This window comes from Oculina patagonica, chromosome 12 (genome assembly GCF_052425735.1).
Source record: "Oculina patagonica isolate OP01 chromosome 12, crgOcupat, whole genome shotgun sequence".
Lineage (NCBI taxonomy): Eukaryota > Metazoa > Cnidaria > Anthozoa > Scleractinia > Oculinidae > Oculina > Oculina patagonica.
In genome coordinates this window covers 1,597,706-1,618,245 of record NC_135769.1, presented here as the reverse complement: position 1 = coordinate 1,618,245, position 20,540 = coordinate 1,597,706, and the positions used below count along the sequence as shown (strand labels likewise).

At 40.0% G+C, this 20,540-nt stretch overlaps 1 protein-coding gene across 1 annotated transcript; it reads left to right on the top strand.

The window, feature by feature from the left end:
- Positions 1–6,929: 6,929 nt before the first annotated feature.
- Positions 6,930–18,360, top strand: LOC144633769 (general transcription factor IIH subunit 1-like). Its single transcript, XM_078492636.1, has 16 exons — positions 6,930–7,111; positions 8,076–8,274; positions 10,795–10,891; positions 11,588–11,647; positions 11,968–12,061; positions 12,218–12,252; positions 12,485–12,605; positions 12,981–13,057; positions 13,370–13,482; positions 14,296–14,371; positions 14,922–15,044; positions 15,471–15,572; positions 15,688–15,778; positions 16,402–16,517; positions 16,929–17,015; positions 17,935–18,360. The coding sequence occupies exons 1-16, from the start codon at positions 6,961–6,963 to the stop codon at positions 18,025–18,027; spliced, it is 1,635 nt and encodes a 544-aa protein (XP_078348762.1). The 5' UTR covers positions 6,930–6,960; the 3' UTR covers positions 18,028–18,360.
- The last annotated feature ends 2,180 nt before the right edge of the window (positions 18,361–20,540 follow it).

Sequence of the window (20,540 nt, the reverse complement as noted above, 5' to 3'; positions counted from 1 at the left end):
GTAAGGTCTTCGTAAAAACTATTCATTTCTGTCAGGGTTCACAGTTGGCATCTGTTACGGTAACAGTACAATTAAACAACGTTTTGTTGCTGTAAAAACGCATGATGGTTTGCCTTCGTCTTTGTGTCGATAAAACATGTATCCGCGACTTTTTCCTGAGACCCCGCTTAATACGGACAATTTGGCCTGTCCCCTAGGTGTCCGTATTAACGGGGTTCTACTGTACTCCGATTATATATTGTAAAATACAAAGCGAGAATTAATCCTTGTTCTGAGACCCTCGTTTAATCCTCGTTGCTGACAGAATACGATTTGAGTTCAAGTCGTTAAATTAATGGTTAATACACGAGTATTTATGGGATCCCTGGCAAACCATGTTACCACTCAACCCATGAATTGTTTTGCATGATAAAAGCCTAGAACGTATTCCAAATATGTATTCTAAATACTTCTTATCTTTTGTAGTTGTACCACTGTATTAACTCGATTATTCTGGGGGGTTCCACTTATTCGACTAAACATGCATGGTAACATTTCATACAGTTAATATAATCTTTTCTTTAAAATCTAAGTGATATAATAAATTCTAACAAAATTTAATCATTATTTTAATTTGTATGAACTAATATTTACGTTCAACTTATAACTCCTATGTATACAAACATCAACATTCAATATAACAAAACTAGTCACAACCCTTTCTGTTGGGTCTGGGCAAAACTTATGACATTGTAACTAACAGTAACATCATAGACACCAAGTCCACTTATTTTTAGTTTTAAGCAAAGTGTATGGTGTAATATTTCCATTGATTGTATATAAATTACAGGCAATTCCACCATCACATAATTATGTTACATTCTTGAAGGGTGTGTAACTAGATGCGACGTGACTTAAAGGTGGCCACACTGTCCTGAGTGCTTTAGAAAATGTATAGAACTGCACTGGACAAATATTATTCTAGCAGCTAAGTGATTGCGATCACTAAACACAAGTACACTGAATGGAAAAAAACTAAGTAACAGACCTTCCATATGCACCAACATTCAATATGTATGAAAATTTAAAAATCTGAAATTGAAAATTCTGTGATGGTGGATTTTTTGCCTGTTCAAAATCTTCCAACAAATTTAAATGTAAAAGGTCTTAAATGATTCATTTCTAAATGCTTTCTTGAAATGTTTTTTTGTAATGATAATCTTTTTTACACGAAATTGAAAGCCTATAAAGTGACCTAACATAAATAATGACCTTTTTAAATCATCACAATTAATTTTGCTCTTACGTTACTAGAACATATGTGTCTACAAGGTAGCAGAGACTATAATTCCAACTGAAGGAATTTGACATGTCTTTGCCTTTGAATTATTTTTAATTATTATTTTCTTGGTCTTTTCCTTTTTCCTGTACAATAAAACAAACATAAGGTTAGACAGTTACCTTATCCTTCAAACATTGTCTACTACTTTACAGTGTATGTCCAGTTTAAAAAACAAGAGAGTTTAAGTCTTACTTCAAACTTCAAAATTTACAGAAAAATGTAGAGGAGAATGGGATTTTCAAGGGAAAATCGCTAAATTTAATAGTCGCAAAATCTTGCTCATAAAAAATAGCTAAAATTAGTAGGTAGATGCCAAGTCTAACGCTGTTGGCGTGAGACTCGCTCTTTTTTTGACCAAATCTCACGCAACCACGCCATTCAGACAAAAAATCACGCTTTTTTTTAAATACTACAACTTGATGAAAAAGTGTTATTAATTTAAGGTAACTGGTAACGGTTTCCAGCACTTTCCAGCTCGTTTACTTTGACGGGTAATTACTACAAATCTTTATCAGTTGATGCTACAATAATGGTATGAAATTAATGCCCAATGATTGGTGAATATGTTGTGGTTATTTTCATGACGTCAGTGGTTACCATAGCATCAGTATAACCTGTTAAAAACACCTTTAATTTTGTCTTTAAGTGCCTATAACTCAAAAACGAGCTCGGTGACCCCATGTTTTATTATTGAACATTGATCAGCATGTTAAGATACAACTTTTTGCAAAGTTTTAAAAAATTCTACGAAGCGGTTTCAAAGCCACCTTAAATTTTCAAATATTTAAGGTGGCTCTGAAACCGCTTCGTAGAAATTTTTTTAACTTTGCAAAAAGTTGTATCTTAACATGCTGATCAATGTTCAATTATAAAAAATGGGGGTCACCGAGTTCGTTTTGAAGTTATAAGCACTTAAAGCCAAAATTAAGGGTGTTTTTAACAAGTTATACTGTTGCTATGGTAACCACTGACGTCATGAAAATAATCACAACATATTCACCAATCATTGGGCATTAATTTCATACCATTATTGTAGCATCAACTGATAAAGATTTGTAGTAATGACCCGTCAAAGTATAAGAGCTGGAAAGTACTGGAAACCGTTACCAGCCACCTTAAATAAAGTTATTCTTTCAGCTGTGCTTTGGTAGAGATGAACGCTATTCGAGTAGGGAAGAGTTGCAGAAAACAACAAACGCTTGCCCATAATGAAGGAAATTGCTTCTCTGCAAACTTACATTTTTAATATTATTTCTTTTATTTTGGGGGGGGGGGATATACCCCCAGACACCTCTAGAAGTTACTCCTCTGGGTCTCACTAATGCTCCTTCAATTTCTCACTCTATGTGTAGTTGTACACAACTACACATAGCTACACATAGCCGTACATTGCGTAGCCTGTTGTGAATCAACGCAAAGAACGGCGAGAGGAAAAAAAAATGACCAGTGGTTCCTTTCCTTTATCTTTCGCTCGCCGCTATGGCCATGTATCATGATGTACAGCTGAGTGCTGCTATTACGGCTATGTGTAGCTGTGTAGCTGTGTATAGCTTCTATCCATGTAAAATATAGTTATCAATCTATGTAGAGCCTCCCATTGTACAACACATCTTTCTGCTCACTGTACAACTACACAGTACAGAGGAACGGGCTGTCAACAGCAATACTCAAACTGGCTTACCTCCTTTATTTTGCTTTTCTAAAAAACAACGTGAGCTGTTTTCGCTGAAAGTTAGATGGGACTGTTATTGACTAATTTGTTTACAATATATACTCTGCTTAGCCTAAAGCTATGTCTTCCAAACTCGCATAGTTACTACTCAAATAGATACTATTAGACACTTATTCCATTGTTTTCTTTTGTTTAGTTTTCACTATTTAGCACTAATTGTTAGATGTTGTTTCACGGGTTAAATAAAATCACTCTAAGATACTCCGTGAGATCAAGTGACAGACTGTTACATGCACCACCCAGTCATCAGCTATGTAAGGCTATGTCTAGCTGTGTAGGGCTATGTAGGGCTATGTAGAGCTATGTAGAGCTATGTACGGCTATGTATTGCTATGTAGGACTATGTACGGCTATGTAGGGCTATGTATAGCTATATAGGACTATGTAGGGCTATGTAGGGCTATGTAGGGCTATGTACGGCTATGTACGGCTATGTAGGGCTATGTAGGGCTATGTAGGGCTATGTACGGTTATGTAGGGCAATGTAGGGCTATGTACGGCTATGTAGGGCTATGTACGGCTATGTACGGCTATGTAGGGCTATGTAGGGCAATGTAGGGCTATGTACGGTTATGTAGGGCTATGTAGGGCTATGTAGGGCTATGTAGGGCTATGTACGGTTATGTAGGGCTATGTAGGGCTATGTAGGGCTATGTAGGGCTATGTAGGGCTATGTACGGTTATGTAGGGCTATGTACGGCTATGTAGGGCTATGTAGGGCTATGTAGGGCTATGTAGGGCTATGTAGGGTTATGTAGGGCTATGTAGGGCTATGTAGGGCTATGTAGGGCTATGTAGGGCTATGTAGGGCTATGTAGGGCTATGTAGGGCTATGTAGGGCTATGTAAGGCTATGTACGGTTATGTAGGGCTATGTAGGGCTATGTAGGACTATGTAGGGCTATGTACGGTTATGTAGGGCTATGTAGGGCTATGTAGGGCTATGTAGGGCTATGTAGGGCTATGTAGGGCTATGTAGGGCTATGTAGGGCTATGTACGGTTATGTAGGGCTATGTAGGGCTATGTAGGGCTATGTAGGGCTATGTAGGGCTATGTACGGTTATGTAGGGCTATGTAGGGCTATGTACGGCTATGTAGGGCTATGTAGGGCTATGTAGGGCTATGTACGGTTATGTAGGGCTATGTAGGGCTACGTAGGGCTATGTAGGGCTATGTAGGGCTATGTTGGGCTATGTACGGCTATGTAGGGCTATGTAGGGCTATGTACGGCTATGTACGGCTATGTAGGGCTATGTACGGCTATGTACGGCTATGTACGGCTATGTACGGCTATGTAGGGCTATGTACGGTTATGTAGGGCTATGTAGGGCTATGTAGGGCTATGTAGGGCTATGTACGGTTATGTAGGGCTATGTAGGGCTATGTAGGGCTATGTAGGGCTATGTAGGGCTATGTAGGGCTATGTAGGGCTATGTACGGTTATGTAGGGCTATGTAGGGCTATGTAGGGCTATGTAGGGCTATGTACGGCTATGTAGGGCTATGTACGGCTATGTAGGGCTATGTACGGTTATGTAGGGCTATGTAGGGCTATGTAGGGCTATGTAGGGCTATGTAGGGCTATGTACGGTTATGTAGGGCTATGTAGGGCTATGTAGGGCTATGTAGGGCTATGTAGGGCTATGTACGGCTATGTAGGGCTATGTAGTGCTATGTAGGGCTATGTAGGGCTATGTAGGGCTATGTAGGGCTATGTAGGGCTATGTAGGGCTATGTAGGGCTATGTAGGGCTATGTACGGCTATGTACGGCTATGTACGGCTATGTACGGCTATGTACGGCTATGTACGGCTATGTAGGGCTATGTACGGTTATGTAGGGCTATGTAGGGCTATGTAGGGCTATGTAGGGCTATGTACGGTTATGTAATGCTATGTAGGGCTATGTACGGTTATGTAGGGCTATGTAGGGCTATGTAGGGCTATATACGGCTATGTAGGGCTATGTAGGGCTATGTACGGTTATGTAGGGCTATGTACGGCTATGTAGGGCTATGTAGTGCTATGTAGGGCTATGTAGGGCTATGTAGGGCTATGTAGGGCTATGTAGGGCTATGTACGGCTATGTAGGGCTATGTACGGCTATGTAGGGCTATGTACGGCTATGTAGGGCTATGTACGGCTATGTACGGCTATGTAGGGCTATGTAGGGCTATGTAGGGCTATGTACGGTTATGTAGGGCTATGTAGGGCTATGTAGGGCTATGTAGGGTTATGTAGGGCTATGTAGGGCTATGTAGGGCTATGTAGGGCTATGTAGGGCTATGTAGGGCTATGTAGGGCTATGTAGGGCTATGTAGGGCTATGTACGGTTATGTAGGGCTATGTAGGGCTATGTACGGCTATGTACGGCTATGTACGGCTATGTAGGGCTATGTACGGCTATGTACGGCTATGTACGGCTATGTAGGGCTATGTAGGGCTATGTACGGTTATGTAGGGCTATGTAGGGCTATGTAGGGCTATGTAGGGCTATGTAGGGCTATGTAGGGCTACGTAGGGCTATGTAGGGCTATGTACGGTTATGTACGGCTATGTACGGCTATGTACGGCTATGTAGGGCTATGTAGGGCTATGTAGGGCTACGTAGGGCTATGTAGGGCTATGTACGGCTATGTACGGCTATGTACGGCTATGTAGGGCTATGTAGGGCTATGTACGGCTATGTACGGCTATGTACGGTTATGCAGGGCTATGTAGGGCTATGTAGGGCTATGTAGGGCTATGTAGGGCTATGTAGGGCTACGTAGGGCTATGTAGGGCTATGTACGGTTATGTACGGCTATGTACGGCTATGTACGGCTATGTAGGGCTATGTAGGGCTATGTAGGGCTACGTAGGGCTATGTAGGGCTATGTACGGCTATGTACGGCTATGTACGGCTATGTACGGCTATGTACGGCTTTTTATAGCCGTATATAGCTATGTATAGCCGTGTATAGCTACGTAGGGCTCTGTATCCCCTCTATTAATATCCCTATATAGAATTTAGTCAAACCACTATATGATGACTACACTACGTACTTACCGCATGATGGGGGCATGCCGCTGAGATCGAACTGACTGCTATGCAGATAGACAGACCGGCAATATTGAAAGCTCGAGTCAGTGTTTTTTCTTTCTTTCTTTGTTTCTTTGTTTTCTTGTAGGCAGAGAGCTTTTCTACATTTTTAATCGTTATGTCTCATCCTGGATTCCCTACGTCAACATTTTTACCATATTGATTATAACAATTATTTATCACGCAGATTTAATCATAACTTAGTAGCAGGGGCTTAGTAGTGTAAAATATTCCAGTATCCTACTGAGGTCTAGCCTGCGTAGCAGGCGTCTGTGTAGTTTTTAGCACGTTTAAAAGAGTGCGCGATCGCGAGAAGGCCGCGCGAGGACAAATCGATTTTTTCCTCGCGTGGCCCTCTCGCGCCTTTCGCGTTTCTCCCATACGCGCGCAGGTTAACTGAGGTCGAAAATTTAAAAGCCAACACTTAGTGAACGTGCCGTGATATTTCGGGCGTATACAAAACATGGACCCGTGTTTTAGTCATGCGGTCAATTTATACCCTGTCCCCATTCCATTCTAAGCTTTGATTTGCTTTCGAAAATTAGGGGTGGTCTTCAGGGGTGGTCCATGGACCGGGTCCAAAGGGGTGGTCTATGGACCCGGGTACATGTTTTGTATACGTCCCGTCCTATTTCTTTACTTTCGAGTTTTTAGTAATCTCGGGAGTTCGCTACTTTGCTGGGCCGGGGATGTCCTCCTTGAAATCTTTTCTGTTGGGGAACAAAAACAAAACGCCGAACAAAAACGTTTGCTGAAAAGACTGGGCTCTAATTAGCGAGGAAATGAGGTTTGTAAAGTCAGCGGTGTACTTCCACACTGCCATCCAAGATGGCGGACCGGGAGACAGTTCTTCTGGAAGTCATAAACACAAAGCACAAAAAGACTGGTGGGAGTTTGCGTCTAATGTCGAACAACTTGATTTGGATTCCTAATGGGTCAGATAATCCCAAGCTGTCGTGTGCGTATTCTGAAATCAAAGGTAAAATTCAGCGGCGATGTGATTTAAGCTAATGATGTGTCACGTGTACTAAACAAGTGTGGACTGGCAGTAAAATTTTATATGGCTCAATTGCGTAAGGTTAAAAAATCATATATCAACAAAGTATCGACTGAAGACTTCAAAGATATCACTAAGAACGCTCGGTTCAACATTTTTTCTGGAAGCATTTAGAAGTTGTTGCTTTGATTTCAAATTTATTAAAATCCCTTCCTGTCTCCGAATTTCCTGTGGCAGAACCTACGTCCATAATTGATTACGTCGATTTACGACACCAGCCTTTTAAACATTTGGATATTTTGGTGTTTCATTTCGCTTCCCTTTGTCGTATATAACAATATAAAGAGTTGTTGAAATGCCCTAGTCCAATTTCCTTTTGGTGGATCAAATCAAATAGTTTCAAAATTTTGGCCATTAAAAAAGATCAAGCTATAAGCTTAACTATTTCTATCACCAATAATTATATAAAGAATGCTAGAAACAAATCGGCAATGACTAAAAGTGGGACGGGGATGTGGGGACTGGAACACGAGGACGCATGTTTGGGACCTGGGACTCAGGGATGCGTGGCCTGGGACTCAGGAACATGGGACTTGGGGACAAGGACGTGGAAATGGACGTGGGGATCAGTATTTTAATTTTTTTCCCTGGTAACCTGTGCAGTCATTCCTGACAGTATTCAGCAAGGAGCATTTAGTCAGCTTGAGGCCAAAACAGTGAAAAATAAAATTTAATGTGACAAGATTTTTTTTCTTGCTATTGGCTAAACATATCATTTTAATTTTTTAATACACTTTTATTGCTTATAACACAACTGTACAGTACATCATCACAGTATACAGTGTAGTGAAGCTTTAATGGTACACTGCTTACAAAAAATGTTACTACTTCTTATATTTAATTATGTTGCATACTTCATACAAATTTGAATTTTTTTGTCCAACAGTTCAACGGATAAGTCCTGAAGGTAGCTCCAAAATACAAATACAACTTGTTCTTCATGATGGAAACAACTTCACTTTCCAGTTTACCAATGACTCACCTGTGAATGCTAGAAAGGAAAGAGATGAAATAAAAGATCTCCTGGCACAGCTCATCCCAGCTCACAGGAAAAAGGCAAACAAAGAGCTTGAAGAAAAGAACAGGTACGGTATATGTGGTATTATCATTTCAAGCTACAGAGTGCAATCTGCAGGTTTTATATAAGCTGGTCAATGATGTACTGTAGCTAAACTGCACCAACAGCTTACTTGGCTTATTCCTTTTTTTTTGGGGGGGGGGGAGGGGGGGGATCAGGGATTGTGAAATGGTTGATAACATTGAATGTTTAAATATCTGTTTTGTCTTCAAATTGAGTTTGTTGGTCAGGAAGCAGTGATCAGTGAGGAGGGGGTAATGGGGGTTTGAACTTCCTACTTCCTGTACTTTTCCCAGTTTCCACCCTTCCAGGCTGGTTGCAGGGTTCAAAATAAAATTTTGTTTTTAGCCTGAATTTGTCGGCTTTTTTTTTAGGCTCATTTTTTTCCCGGCTGTTAAAAGAGCCATGCATTTTCAAGGGACACAATCCATTTGCATACATGACGTACCTATGGGACGTACCCAGAGGTTTGCAATGTAATCTGGGGCGATTTCAAACACAGTCAGCCCTTTGCAAGCTTTCGGAAGTGATGGAATGTTTTACGGCATTTCAAAAGAATGGATTGGAGCAATGTGACTTCTTTTCTTATTGAGTGTTTGAGAAGTAAATAAGATCTTCCAATATACTTTTCTGGAGGGACAAAATACCTGAGAAGGTGGAGCAGCCCGTTATTCTTCTTAGCACAGAAATGAAGTTGAACATGTAAAACCGTAAAACCAAAAGTTTTAGTCGCCAAAGATGAAATTTTGGTCGCATTAAAACGCAGTGAGTCGCACTCTCTAGCCCTGTAGCTGCTTTATTGTCTGATATGAAATGTTTACTTCAACATTCCAGCAACTTTGATTTCAGTTGGCCGATCAAGGCATAATATTCTATTTCTTCAGTAGTAGCCGGCAAGTGTCGTCAAAGTGCCGGCTACCGCCGACAGCCGGCTGCTATTTTGAACCCTGGGTTCCCAATCTCATTAAGCATAGACTGAATTGATCAACTCCCATGACAGTTTTTAAATTGAAATCTTTGAAGAGACCAATAGTTTGCAAATCTTAAGTCCTGGCACTCACACATTCATTAAGCTCAGGAAAAAAAGCACATATTAAAGATAACAATTCAGTATCCTTTTTGTACCTAGCCTGCGAGCAGGCTCCCGATGATGTTTTCGGCGAGCGGAGCGAGCCGAGTAATGTGTCGGGTCGGGACAGGAAATCGGGGGAGCCTGCGGACAAAGCTTTTTTGCCGCCGTTCCGTGCACGAGATTCTAGTGCAACATCTGATTGGTCGAATCACTGATTGTTGACAGGTCTTATCAACATATCTCAATTTGCCGACACCGTAAATATACACGGACGCGATGGAATGCGGCTTATTATGAAGTGAAAACATGGCGTCTTTGCGAATTACGAACGATCTCTTTGAACGTGCGTTGGACGATTCTTTAAAAGATTTCGTCCACATACGACAGATTACTGAACCATATACTGGCATATACAAAACGCAAAATAGTCAACAGACTTGCGCGTGAAAAAAATTTCAAATCTATATTTGAATCATGTGGTGCCAACGTAACGCAACGAACAAGGGAGGTAAAAAATCCTAAACATCGAGCTAAAAAGACAGAGCGCTCGATCAAAATAATGCAAGAAGCATAGACTTTACAATACAGAAGGTCTCTCTGAAACCAACATTCAGCTTTTTCATAGTAAAGCTGACACAGTCTCTGGCGAAGCCGGACCAAGATTTAATCCGTGATAAGACAATACATCTTGCAACAGTATTGATTAAAATGCCGGGCCCGGCGTCAATAAAATGCAAGTAGTTTACATTTTTACGGAACATATAGGTCTTGTCCTTCCAGGGCGAACATTTTCAGAGCGTAAAGCATATCTTGCAAATAGAATTGAGCCAAAACAAACTGAACTAGCACAACATGTGGCAGAGTACAAATTTAGAGGTGTCATTCAACTCTACAAACGGAAACCACGCAGCGCGGACTAATGACCTCTATACATTTCCTTGGCCACAATCAGACGGCTCTATTCAATACATAATGCCTCCAAATAAAAACAGTACCCTCAGAAAGAAGTCGGAAGCAAATAAGGTCGAAAGACCGAACTTACCATAGAACGGCTAAAGTACAAATGTCACGAACGTAGGAGTCTGTGTAGGCCCGTCACCTTTATTTACAATTGACTTTTTTTTTTTTTTTTTTTTGAGGATCGCTCCGATCCATATTGGAGAAAAGCGCGGTTTTTTCCCGCGAGCTGTCATTTTCAAGTACGCTCTAATTACATTCCAATGCATCTAGGCGGAGAAGGCGGAGTTGATGACACGTTGTCGACAGATTAGTGACAGATGATGACAGGTTTATAAAAAGGGGCGGAATGGCTGCCTCCATGCTTTGTCAACAGGCTCTCTCTCCCAGCCCCCTCTCCGCTCTTCCTTTTTCTTTTCGCCCCCTACCGGAGAGCCTGTTCACAGGCTATTTTGTACCATACCGGTTATCTTGTCCCTTTCCATATTTTGATCACAGAATGCTCAAAGACAATCCTGAGCTGTATCAACTGTATAAAGATCTGGTTGTCAGTGGAGTAATCACTGCTGAAGAGTTCTGGGCAAACAGAGCAAAGGTAACCAACTTCGTTAAACAATATTATAAAAGTTGTCTTTGCCTGCAAAGATATTTGGGAATCTAATGACTGGCTCGGTGCAGTGTACATATAAGTCGCATCCCTCAAGTGGTGAAGTCTGTTTCAATCTAACTTAAGTTTATCAGTGGTGCCAGAAGGCTATTCAGTAAGGGCACTTAGTTTTGGCCTTGTCCTTGGGGGTACTCTCTGGAAATTAGGGTGGGGGTGTGCAGCATGCTTTCTAAAACCCTTTCCCTATTTAAAACCCAAATTGTGTGATTTTCCCTAACCCATTTTAGACCTGACCTTGAAATTGATGCTCTATTTCAGACCAAAATAATTGTTCCTTGTAGGAAGTGCTTCAGTTTAAAAAACATTTTACAAGATTAAACAACAATCACAAAAATAGCTCCTTCCAAAAATTTTACTGAATTGCTGACCCAACCTATTTCAGACCAATCTGCTTGAATATCTTTGTCACCGCACATATCTCAATAGCTAATTCAAAGAGTGTATCCCCATCCCCACCCCACTTGGTGGCTTGATTCAGCTCAAAACTCTGGTGTTTTTTATCCTCATTTATAGCATGCTGGCAAAAACGTTTTTTTAACACATTGCAGACCTATGATATAAATAATTTTATTTTTAATTGATCTATTAGTAGGTGCTAATGGAATGGGTTCTTTTTATACACAGAATCAGGACACCCAGGCTGTACAGGCAGACCAGGCTGTTGGATTATCATCAGCATTACTTGTATGTTAACTTTCATTGTTGCTATTGCAGTTTTAAAGAAAGTGTCAAGTGTTAAGTTAGTTTTTCTGTATGGGAGCACAGTTGTCTTGAAGGTCCATATTATTATTGTGCACAGGCACAAGCTCATCCTTGAACCTGGTATACCTATAAGCTACATTGCAGCCTGGAGCCTGATATACATGCAGTTTACAGTCTTAAATCCAGAAGTAAAACTTTAAATTAAAAAAATTTTTCAAGGCTGAAAAAAGTGCAATATTATTTATGTACTAACACACCCGTAAATTCATTTAGTATAATGCAAATGTTTTCTCTCTCTGCAGGCAGATATGCAGCCAGAGAGTTCTGGCTGTAATGAAGTCAAATACAATTTGAATGTCGACACTATTGAGGCAATATTTAAGACTTATCCAGCAGGTAAATTTACTTAATAATAAATTATTCTGACTTGTCACATATCCCTTACTGCAAAGTCAATTTAAAACAGCACAAAAGTCGGTGAAAGAGATTAATTATACATCATGACAATTAATTGCTGGTTTTTATTTATTTATTTATTTTTTTTTTCATCAGTGAAGAAAAAGCACCAAGAGGTTGTGCCACATGAGGTATCAGTCAAATTTGTATCATTTCAAATTTTGCCATTTTAAGAACACTTCAATCATTATCATCATGCATGTCCAGCTGTCTAAATGCTCTAAATCGGTCCGTCCGTCCATCTGTCTGTTCATCCAACCATCTGTTTGTTTGTTCGTTTTCATTTGTTTATTCAATCCATTATTCATTTGCTTGTTTGGTGTTTTTGAAATCGTTACTAAAATGCTGTTTTCTCGTTTCCAGATGCCAGAGAAAGACTTTTGGACAAAGTTCTTTCAGTCACATTATTTCCACAGAGACAGGGTCAGCTCAAGACCCATGTCAGGTGACATGTTCACTGAATGTGCAAAGGAGGATGAACATGGTAAGAATAAATGAGCTTCATCACTTTTTAACATATATGTATGATATTTATTGCTGTCATCTTGTGGAGGAGTTGTTGGAGGTGGATTGCCCATGTCACCCGCCAAGAGTCTTCCATCGCCTAAACCGCTTTGCACTGGACGCCAAAGGGAAAATGAAGGAAGGGCAGTCCGAAAATCACGTGGCAACGGACGGCAGAGAAGGAAATGGAGCAGATGGGGGGAGACCTGGAGCATCATTTGCGCCATGGCGAAAGACATGCAGATGTGGAGGGATCTTGTTGCTGGCCTAAGTGCCACCCGGCATTAAGGACATGAGTGAGTGAGTGATCATATGATCTACAAAATGACCACATTTGTTTTCTTTTTTGATGCAGAGCAATTGTCAAGGAAACTTGAAACCTTCAAAGATCCTTTACTGGACCTAACAGGAGACTCTCCAGTTCCAGATGAGGTAATACTACATTGTACTGCATACTTTAATTGAGCAATAGGTGCATCAGAGATGCACTCGTTGATTTCTGATAACTCAAACATTTGATAGAGTGGTTGTGATTCATTCGCGCACGTTTTCCCACGGCTACATGTATTTGCTTCAAGTTTTGATTGGTTCACTAGGTTCTCTGTGTCCTTTGCGACTGGCCAGTGTGATTACCTTGTTTTTGGTTTTACAACAATCAATTGATTGGTTTTACAACAATCAATTGAAAACTGCTCAAAATTTGTTATAAACACAACTTAAAATAGTTGCCTTTCTATTTGACAGGGTTACGGGCTGACTGCAGACGCCATAGACCCCAAGAGCAATGCGACAACCCAGTCCTTGTTTAGAAGGCTGAACCACCATAGTCTCATGGTGTTACAAACCACAGCTGCTGGGTAAGAATTCATAGGGGCAGTAAGCAAAAGGGTATACCGTATTTTTGAATTTTCTAAGAAATAGAAGTTACCTTATTACATGAAATTTTCGCGACACGTTAATTTCGCGAATTTCGCGATTAAAAAAAAATCGCGAAATTAAAGTGACGCGAACAATAAGTGTCGCGAACATAACATGACGCGAAAATTAAGTGACTCACATGTCAATAATCAAGAAAGAATGAGTTAAGTACCACTGAAGGAAGGAATTTTCAATGTAAATGGAGGTTGTCCTCAATTGACTCAAGAACAGTAATTAATTCACGTACAAGCATGAGCTTCTTGTGGACACTATGAAAACTGCTCTGTTGTTACTATTGACATTTAGCCTCGCAGTTGTGTGTTTTTTTTGTTACATTTGATTGTATTTTGAATCACTTTAATTTCGCGTTTTTGAGTAAGACACAATGTGCATTTCCTTAGCAATATAATTTGACATGTCCTTTTTGTTACATTTGACGTTATTATTCATTTGATAAAGTCGTTTTATTTTATTCAAGGACATGTCAAATTATATTGCTAAGGAAATGCACATTGTGTCTTACTCAAAAACGCGAAATTAAAGTGATTCAAAATACAAAAGTTTCGCTAAATCGCGAAATTTAAGTGACGCGAAATACGCGCACCTTAAAATCGCGAAATTAACATGTCGCGAAAATTTCATGTAATAAGGTAATAAAAATAGAACTTGATCGATTGCCACTAACCTTTCGGCTACGGTAAGGTGTAGCACACCGTACGTTATTTGGTTGTTTTCCTTTTACGGTTTCTTAGGTCTAGCACAACCACAGAAAAGGAGAAAAACGGAAAGAATGGCGACGCTAAAGAAGCAGCTCCCCCAGCTAAAAAGGTTATTATGTTGGTATTTGGTAGTTGTTTTCCATCTGTGACTTGAAAAAGGTGTAGAAACGCTCGCCTGTGACTCATGTACACACAGAATTTCCAGTTCAAACTTTCACTTGTCTTTCTAAAACTCAATTAAAAAGATAAATAGTGAAATGACGCTTCAGACTGAAATAGTGGGCTAGGCGCACCCGAGTTGACTTTCACTCGAATGAGAGAATTTATTACTATACACTGCTGAAAAGAGAGGATAGTAGTTGAAGTAAAATCAAGAGCTATCGTCCCTTTTAAAAGCAACGTGCGCGTGAATTTGGTGGCTTAACACGAATAGTCGATGAGGAGAGAGCTAAGGCCCATGGTTTTCGATCGAAACGTCTTTTTTTAAGTTTTATTGTTAACGTTGTTTTACGTTTCCCTAAGTCAGTGTTCACTGTTAGAATAACTCAAGAATTCGTTCGAGAGAACCAATAAGATTCGCGGATTTGCCTTAAGTGTCTTAAATTGGTTAGAACGTGTTGTGCGAGTTTCACTAACGAGTTTTGTTTTCTGTTTTCCAGAGTCGTCTCCGTGAGATGGTAGAGTATGATGACCTGGCTGAACAACAAGCCAGTGAGCTTCCAAGCTTAAAAATCGCTGATTCGTCAAAATTTTCTCAAGGTCTGATACCTGCAGTCCCCAAGGTAAGGAAAATAACAAATAAAAAGAAAGATAAAAGAATGCTCTTTATGTATTACTTTCTGTGTGTTAGAACAGGCCTGCAGATAAAAAGTAAAGATAGGTTTGCTTGTTGTAAGGATTTGGAACAGCAGTGAGGGCCCCATTTACACGAATGCGTTTTCGTTGACGCGTTCCCCTGTCGTCTGCTCTGATACGATCGAAGACGCGCATCATTTTCACAAACGCATACATTTGAAAAGGCTGTCCAGATTGGAGACATTTGAAAACGGAGCTCCATCGGATCAGTGTGGACGATATAGGCGAGAACAGATTGACAAAAACGAATTAGTGTGGACTGGGCCTAGATGTGAGACCGGTAGTGATTCAAACATTTACGTAGCGCGACGTAAATGTTGAATATGAAGTTTCCTTTCATTTTTTATCCGTAGGATAAAGGATTGCTTCACTCGAAAAGAAAACATACAGACGTTTCATTAGCTTTCCAGTGCAATCAAAGAGAGATAGAGCATTGGCAACCGAACCTACCTGGGGTAAGTGGCGGGCGTATTGTGCTACTCCTTAAATTTTTCATCACTCGAGCATTAAGTACATAAAATAAACACTGGACAGGTTTGACAATCTAACTTTTTGTTTTGCGTTACCAAGGCCCTTCCCAGTGACATGGCCTGTCACGTCCTAACAGAAATGTCCCCTGGAGGATCGTTGATGACCACAACTTCTGAAACAAGTATGCAACGTAAGTGTGCAAGTCTCCGTCAACTTTGACCTTGAGTATTAAATGTTATAACATAACCCCGTAGCATGCCGTTATGTTGTATAGAGCAGTTTTCAATTGAGTGTCGTAAAACCAAAACCATAGTAATTACTCTGGCCAATCATAAAGGCCACAGACAATCCAGTGAACCAATCAAAACTCGAAGCAAATACATGTAACTGGCACGAAGCGCGGGAAAACGTGCGCAAGCGAGTCACGATCGGTTTTGGTTTTAGTTCTGATTGGCTGAGAAAGTGGCGCGAGATTTTTAAGCCAATCACCAAGCGTAGCAATGCAAAACCAAAGCAAACGCAATTTACTTTCGACACTCAAGTGAAAACCGCTCTAATTAGATGCATGGATGCATTCTGGTTGATCTAGAACCAGCTTCCAGTTGGGACTAAATCGCGTAATCTTTTCAAGTGTCATGAAGCTGTTTTAAATAGTATTCCCTCGTCACATTGGCTTCCATTGCAAGCTAATTCCCGTTCAGCCGACAAAATATGAGCGTTTTCTCAACTACCGATTTTAGCTCTGCGGTAAAACCGAAATAGGGTGTTATTGTTGTAGTAATGCTTTGCCTGTTTTTGTTTGTATTTTTGCAGATTTAGTCTCCTCGTCACTTCAAGCGGAAGTCAAGCTACAGTACAATTCACTTTCTGAGCTGCTGAGACATTTCTGGTCATGCTTTCCTGTCAAAACACAATTCTTAGAAGAAAAGGTTAGAATTTATAGGGGCAAGCCAAAACGTAGACCAAGAGAGAAGGGACGGGTGGCGAAACGTGTCGAGTGGGTCCCAATTCTCCTTGTTCCCTCTGATCCACACATGTCTAACTTCGAAAAAGCCCCTTAAACTTCACGTAGAGAGTCAGACAACGGTTGCACTCGTTATGAGACCCTGGTTTTCACTTACTGTTAACGGAGATAATTAGACGACGAGAATCAATCGCATGTGCTCGTTGTAAACACTGCAAATTCACTTGTACTGCTTTTGGGCTCAGAAAATTAGAATGCTGTGGTATTATGTTCGACGATGATTGGATCAACAAAGATTTAAACGTTTCTGTCTTACAATGTAGCGAAGTAAAACTTTGTTTTGAGGTGACGAATGCGGATGTTGTTCTTTCAACAGATGGTTAGAATTGGTCAAAGCCTGGAAAGATACAGGGATGTCAAGTTGCAACAATTTCGGAGTCAACTAGCAATGGAGAATTCTCACGTATGTATAAGATTCCATGTTTATCTACAGCAACCTACGTAAAATTTAATTTAAGTTGATGTTATTATCCGCGCAAGCTTGTTGGACAAATTTTTGGTGTTGCGATCACCGACTAATGACAAACGATTTCAAAGACAAAATACAAACACAATAGCTAGCTGACCAACAATGGTTTCCGCGAAACCAAGTAAAAGGCTTGTATCGTTCATTGACGTTGTATAGCCATCTTCCTTTGCCCTTAACATCTACTCATTCAAACCCCCCCCCCCCTCTCCCTTACCACCATGATTCCAAGGATGATAAGACTGGACAAGATTCCCGGGGGGTACTCCCATAAATTTCGGATAGGGATGTGCCGCCAAGGTTCTTAAACCCTGACCCTATTTAAGGATAAAGAAAGCGAAAATTGATACCCTTTTTAAGGCCCAAAACCGAAAAATGACACCCTATTCAAGGGGAGGAGAAGCGTTCCGTGACGACCCAAATAACGGCTAACCGCGCACGGCAAGACACAAATCTTTATAAAATCGCTTTTCTAATACCTGAACAGAAAATTCAGTTTTAAGATATCTTTTTTTAGTTTAGCTGGGCGTTTATTTTAGCTTATAGAATTTAGGTACCCTATCTAAGGATCACACCGGGAACACATTGCCAAAAAGAGCAAAAATGACACCCTATTTAAGGACCGAGAACCTCAAAACCATACCCTATCGGGCGGCACATACCTATATAGGCCACATATGGGAGTACCCCCCCCCCCCGGGACAAGATTAAAAGCACTATATTAGATTTATTTCAGATTAAACTAATCTTAGTTCTATCGATCGTCAGAACGCACGCAGGTTCAATCTGTATGGTTTACGACGCTCAAAAATATTCTTTTAGTTTGTTTGATTATTTGTTTATTGTCTCCATGCAGTTGGCGAATCACTTAGTAGAGATGCTAGACACTGCGCTGACAAAATACAGAGCATGGCTGGAAAAGAAATCTGCCACGAGGATCTCCAGCTGACAGTGAACGAGAAGATTTAAAGAAATTCGTTTCAAGTTGTTATGACAGTGTAATGGAACAGACCGAGTTACGACCTGCACTGACGGTGAAACCCAAGAATATTGTACTTTTTTGAAGAGCAATAGCAACGTTGCGTTGTGTTCTCGATTGCAGCTCGAGTAGCTCTTTCGATAAGAAGTGGGCTCCGTTTACACTCGGGCAATTTGTAACCTCTTGAATTCGCGTCTTACGAATTTCAACAATGGCGAAGAGAAGGTGGAAGCACAGGTAACCAAAGCGTACTATGAGAGTTTGTATGGATGTACTATAAGAGCTTGTATGGATTTGAAATAAAGTTGAGAAAAATATCCCTTTTTACCGGCGAAAAGTTATAATGAAACTTTAAACCTTACCTGGTGTCACGTTTTTAGTGCAGAATGCACTATTGTGATGGTTTGGTGGGTTGGCGTTTGCTAAACCCCTAAACCACTAAACCACTAAACCACTAAGCCACTAAACCGCTAACGCGGTGTAAACTTTTAATCACCAATTAATTAATTAATATCAATTAATTAATTATTTCTATAAAGGGGGGAGGGGATGGAGAGCACCTGACCGTGTGCCCTTGGTAAATCGGGGAGTCCATTACGATACTTACAATTGAAGAACTCAAGGTATATATTTGTTTCAGAAAGCACTATGCTCTCCTTGTGGTACAATTCTTTCTGGAAAAAATACTTTGTGCTAAACGCATGCGCAGATCAGTCTTCATCACGAACATTGCGTTTTTCTTCTGCAGAAGGATTCGTGTAGACTCCGTGGCCCCAAGTTAAAACCACAAATTAATTGAATTAGACAGTAAGGCGTCATAGCAGATCATGTGAAATATTTCTTGATATGGCAATGCTGTTTTCTTAGAAAAGGTGATCTAGCATCTCATAATTAATTGATAACCTGATAACATCTGTGTTATAATCAATGTCGCCTTCTTTGCAGAAAATAAATCACGTTACCATAAACATCATGTTACATCCGTTTTTGACAAAAACAAAAGTATGTTACATGTTTTTGACAAAGACAAAAGTATCTCGTTTGCTGTTTCAATAACAAACTGAAATTCAAGCTATCGAAAATTAAAATAACAGTGACGTGTTTAGAAATTTTGTATTAAAGCCTAACGTGGTGTGCTTTTCAATGCGGTTGAATTCCTGTAGAATCCGTGGCGTTAATTTAATTAGACTTAAAAGGCATCACAGCGATCTGCGAGAAAAAAACAACAATATCATGTTACATCCGTCACTTCCTTTCCTTTTATTTGTTCTCCATCGGTTGAACTAACCTCCGTTTTATTTTGTAAAACCTCTGCCGCTTTAGTGTTTGAACATGCTTTCGTGACGGTTCCGACATTTCTTGAAAGAAATCTTCACACTACGTGCTTCTCGGCTTCATGCTTGAGTGAGCGTGTGACGTGTTCACAGCGCTTTCGTAAATCGTAATTAGGTATGCAAAAACTTGCACCGGGATTTTCGGCGTGAACACCTGATAACCAGGAAACAAATATCCTAGCTGTACTGCGTTTTAAAAACCCTTTCGAAAAAGATGTTTTTTGATTAGATTTGTTCTTTAGTTTTGAGAATCGTCTTTCGTGCAGTTTAAACCGTAACTTAATTAAATTAAACAAATGTCATCGATGTCGCCGTAAAACAAACAAAAAACAAGAGTTTCATGTTACGGCATTTTCAAGGAAAACAAAAGTATTTTGTTACAAACGAACGAAAGTGTCGTGTTACGTTTGCAAAGATTAACGTAAGGAACACCTAGGAAAGAATACAAGTAGCCTGTGAACAGTTTTTCCGAAAGTAAAGTAAAGCAAATAAACACGAACATATATAAAACATCATACTTTCAATTGTTCCATATTGCATTCTGCACTTACCAAATCATCGAGATTTTTCTTCTGCAGAAGGATTCGTGTAGACTCCGTGGCCCCAAGTTAAAACCACAAATTAATTGAATTAGACAGTAAGGCGTCATAGCAGATCATGTGAAATATTTCTTGATATGGCAATGCTGTTTTCTTAGAAAAGGTGATCTAGCATCTCATAATTAATTGATAACCTGATAACATCTGTGTTATAATCAATGTCGCCTTCTTTGCAGAAAATAAATCACGTTACCATAAACATCATGTTACATCCGTTTTTGACAAAAACAAAAGTATGTTACATGTTTTTGACAAAAACAAAAGTATCTCGTTTGCTGTTTCAATAACAAACTGAAATTCAAGCTATCGAAAATTAAAATAACAGTGACGTGTTTAGAAATTTTGTATTAAAGCCTAACGTGGTGTGCTTTTCAATGCGGTTGAATTCCTGTAGAATCCGTGGCGTTAATTTAATTAGACTTAAAAGGCATCACAGCGATCTGCGAGAAAAAAACAACAATATCATGTTACATCCGTCACTTCCTTTCCTTTTATTTGTTCTCCATCGGTTGAACTAACCTCCGTTTTATTTTGTAAAACCTCTGCCGCT

Bases quoted from the DNA above. Each gene is read 5' to 3' on its own strand.
- LOC144633769 (XM_078492636.1), top strand. From the start codon at position 6,961: ATGGCGGACCGGGAGACAGTTCTTCTGGAAGTCATAAACACAAAGCAC. The intron at 8,275-10,794 runs GTACGGTATATG...TTTTGATCACAG, and splicing joins GAGCTTGAAGAAAAGAACAG to AATGCTCAAAGACAATCCTG. The intron at 13,483-14,295 runs GTAAGAATTCAT...ACGGTTTCTTAG, and splicing joins TTACAAACCACAGCTGCTGG to GTCTAGCACAACCACAGAAA.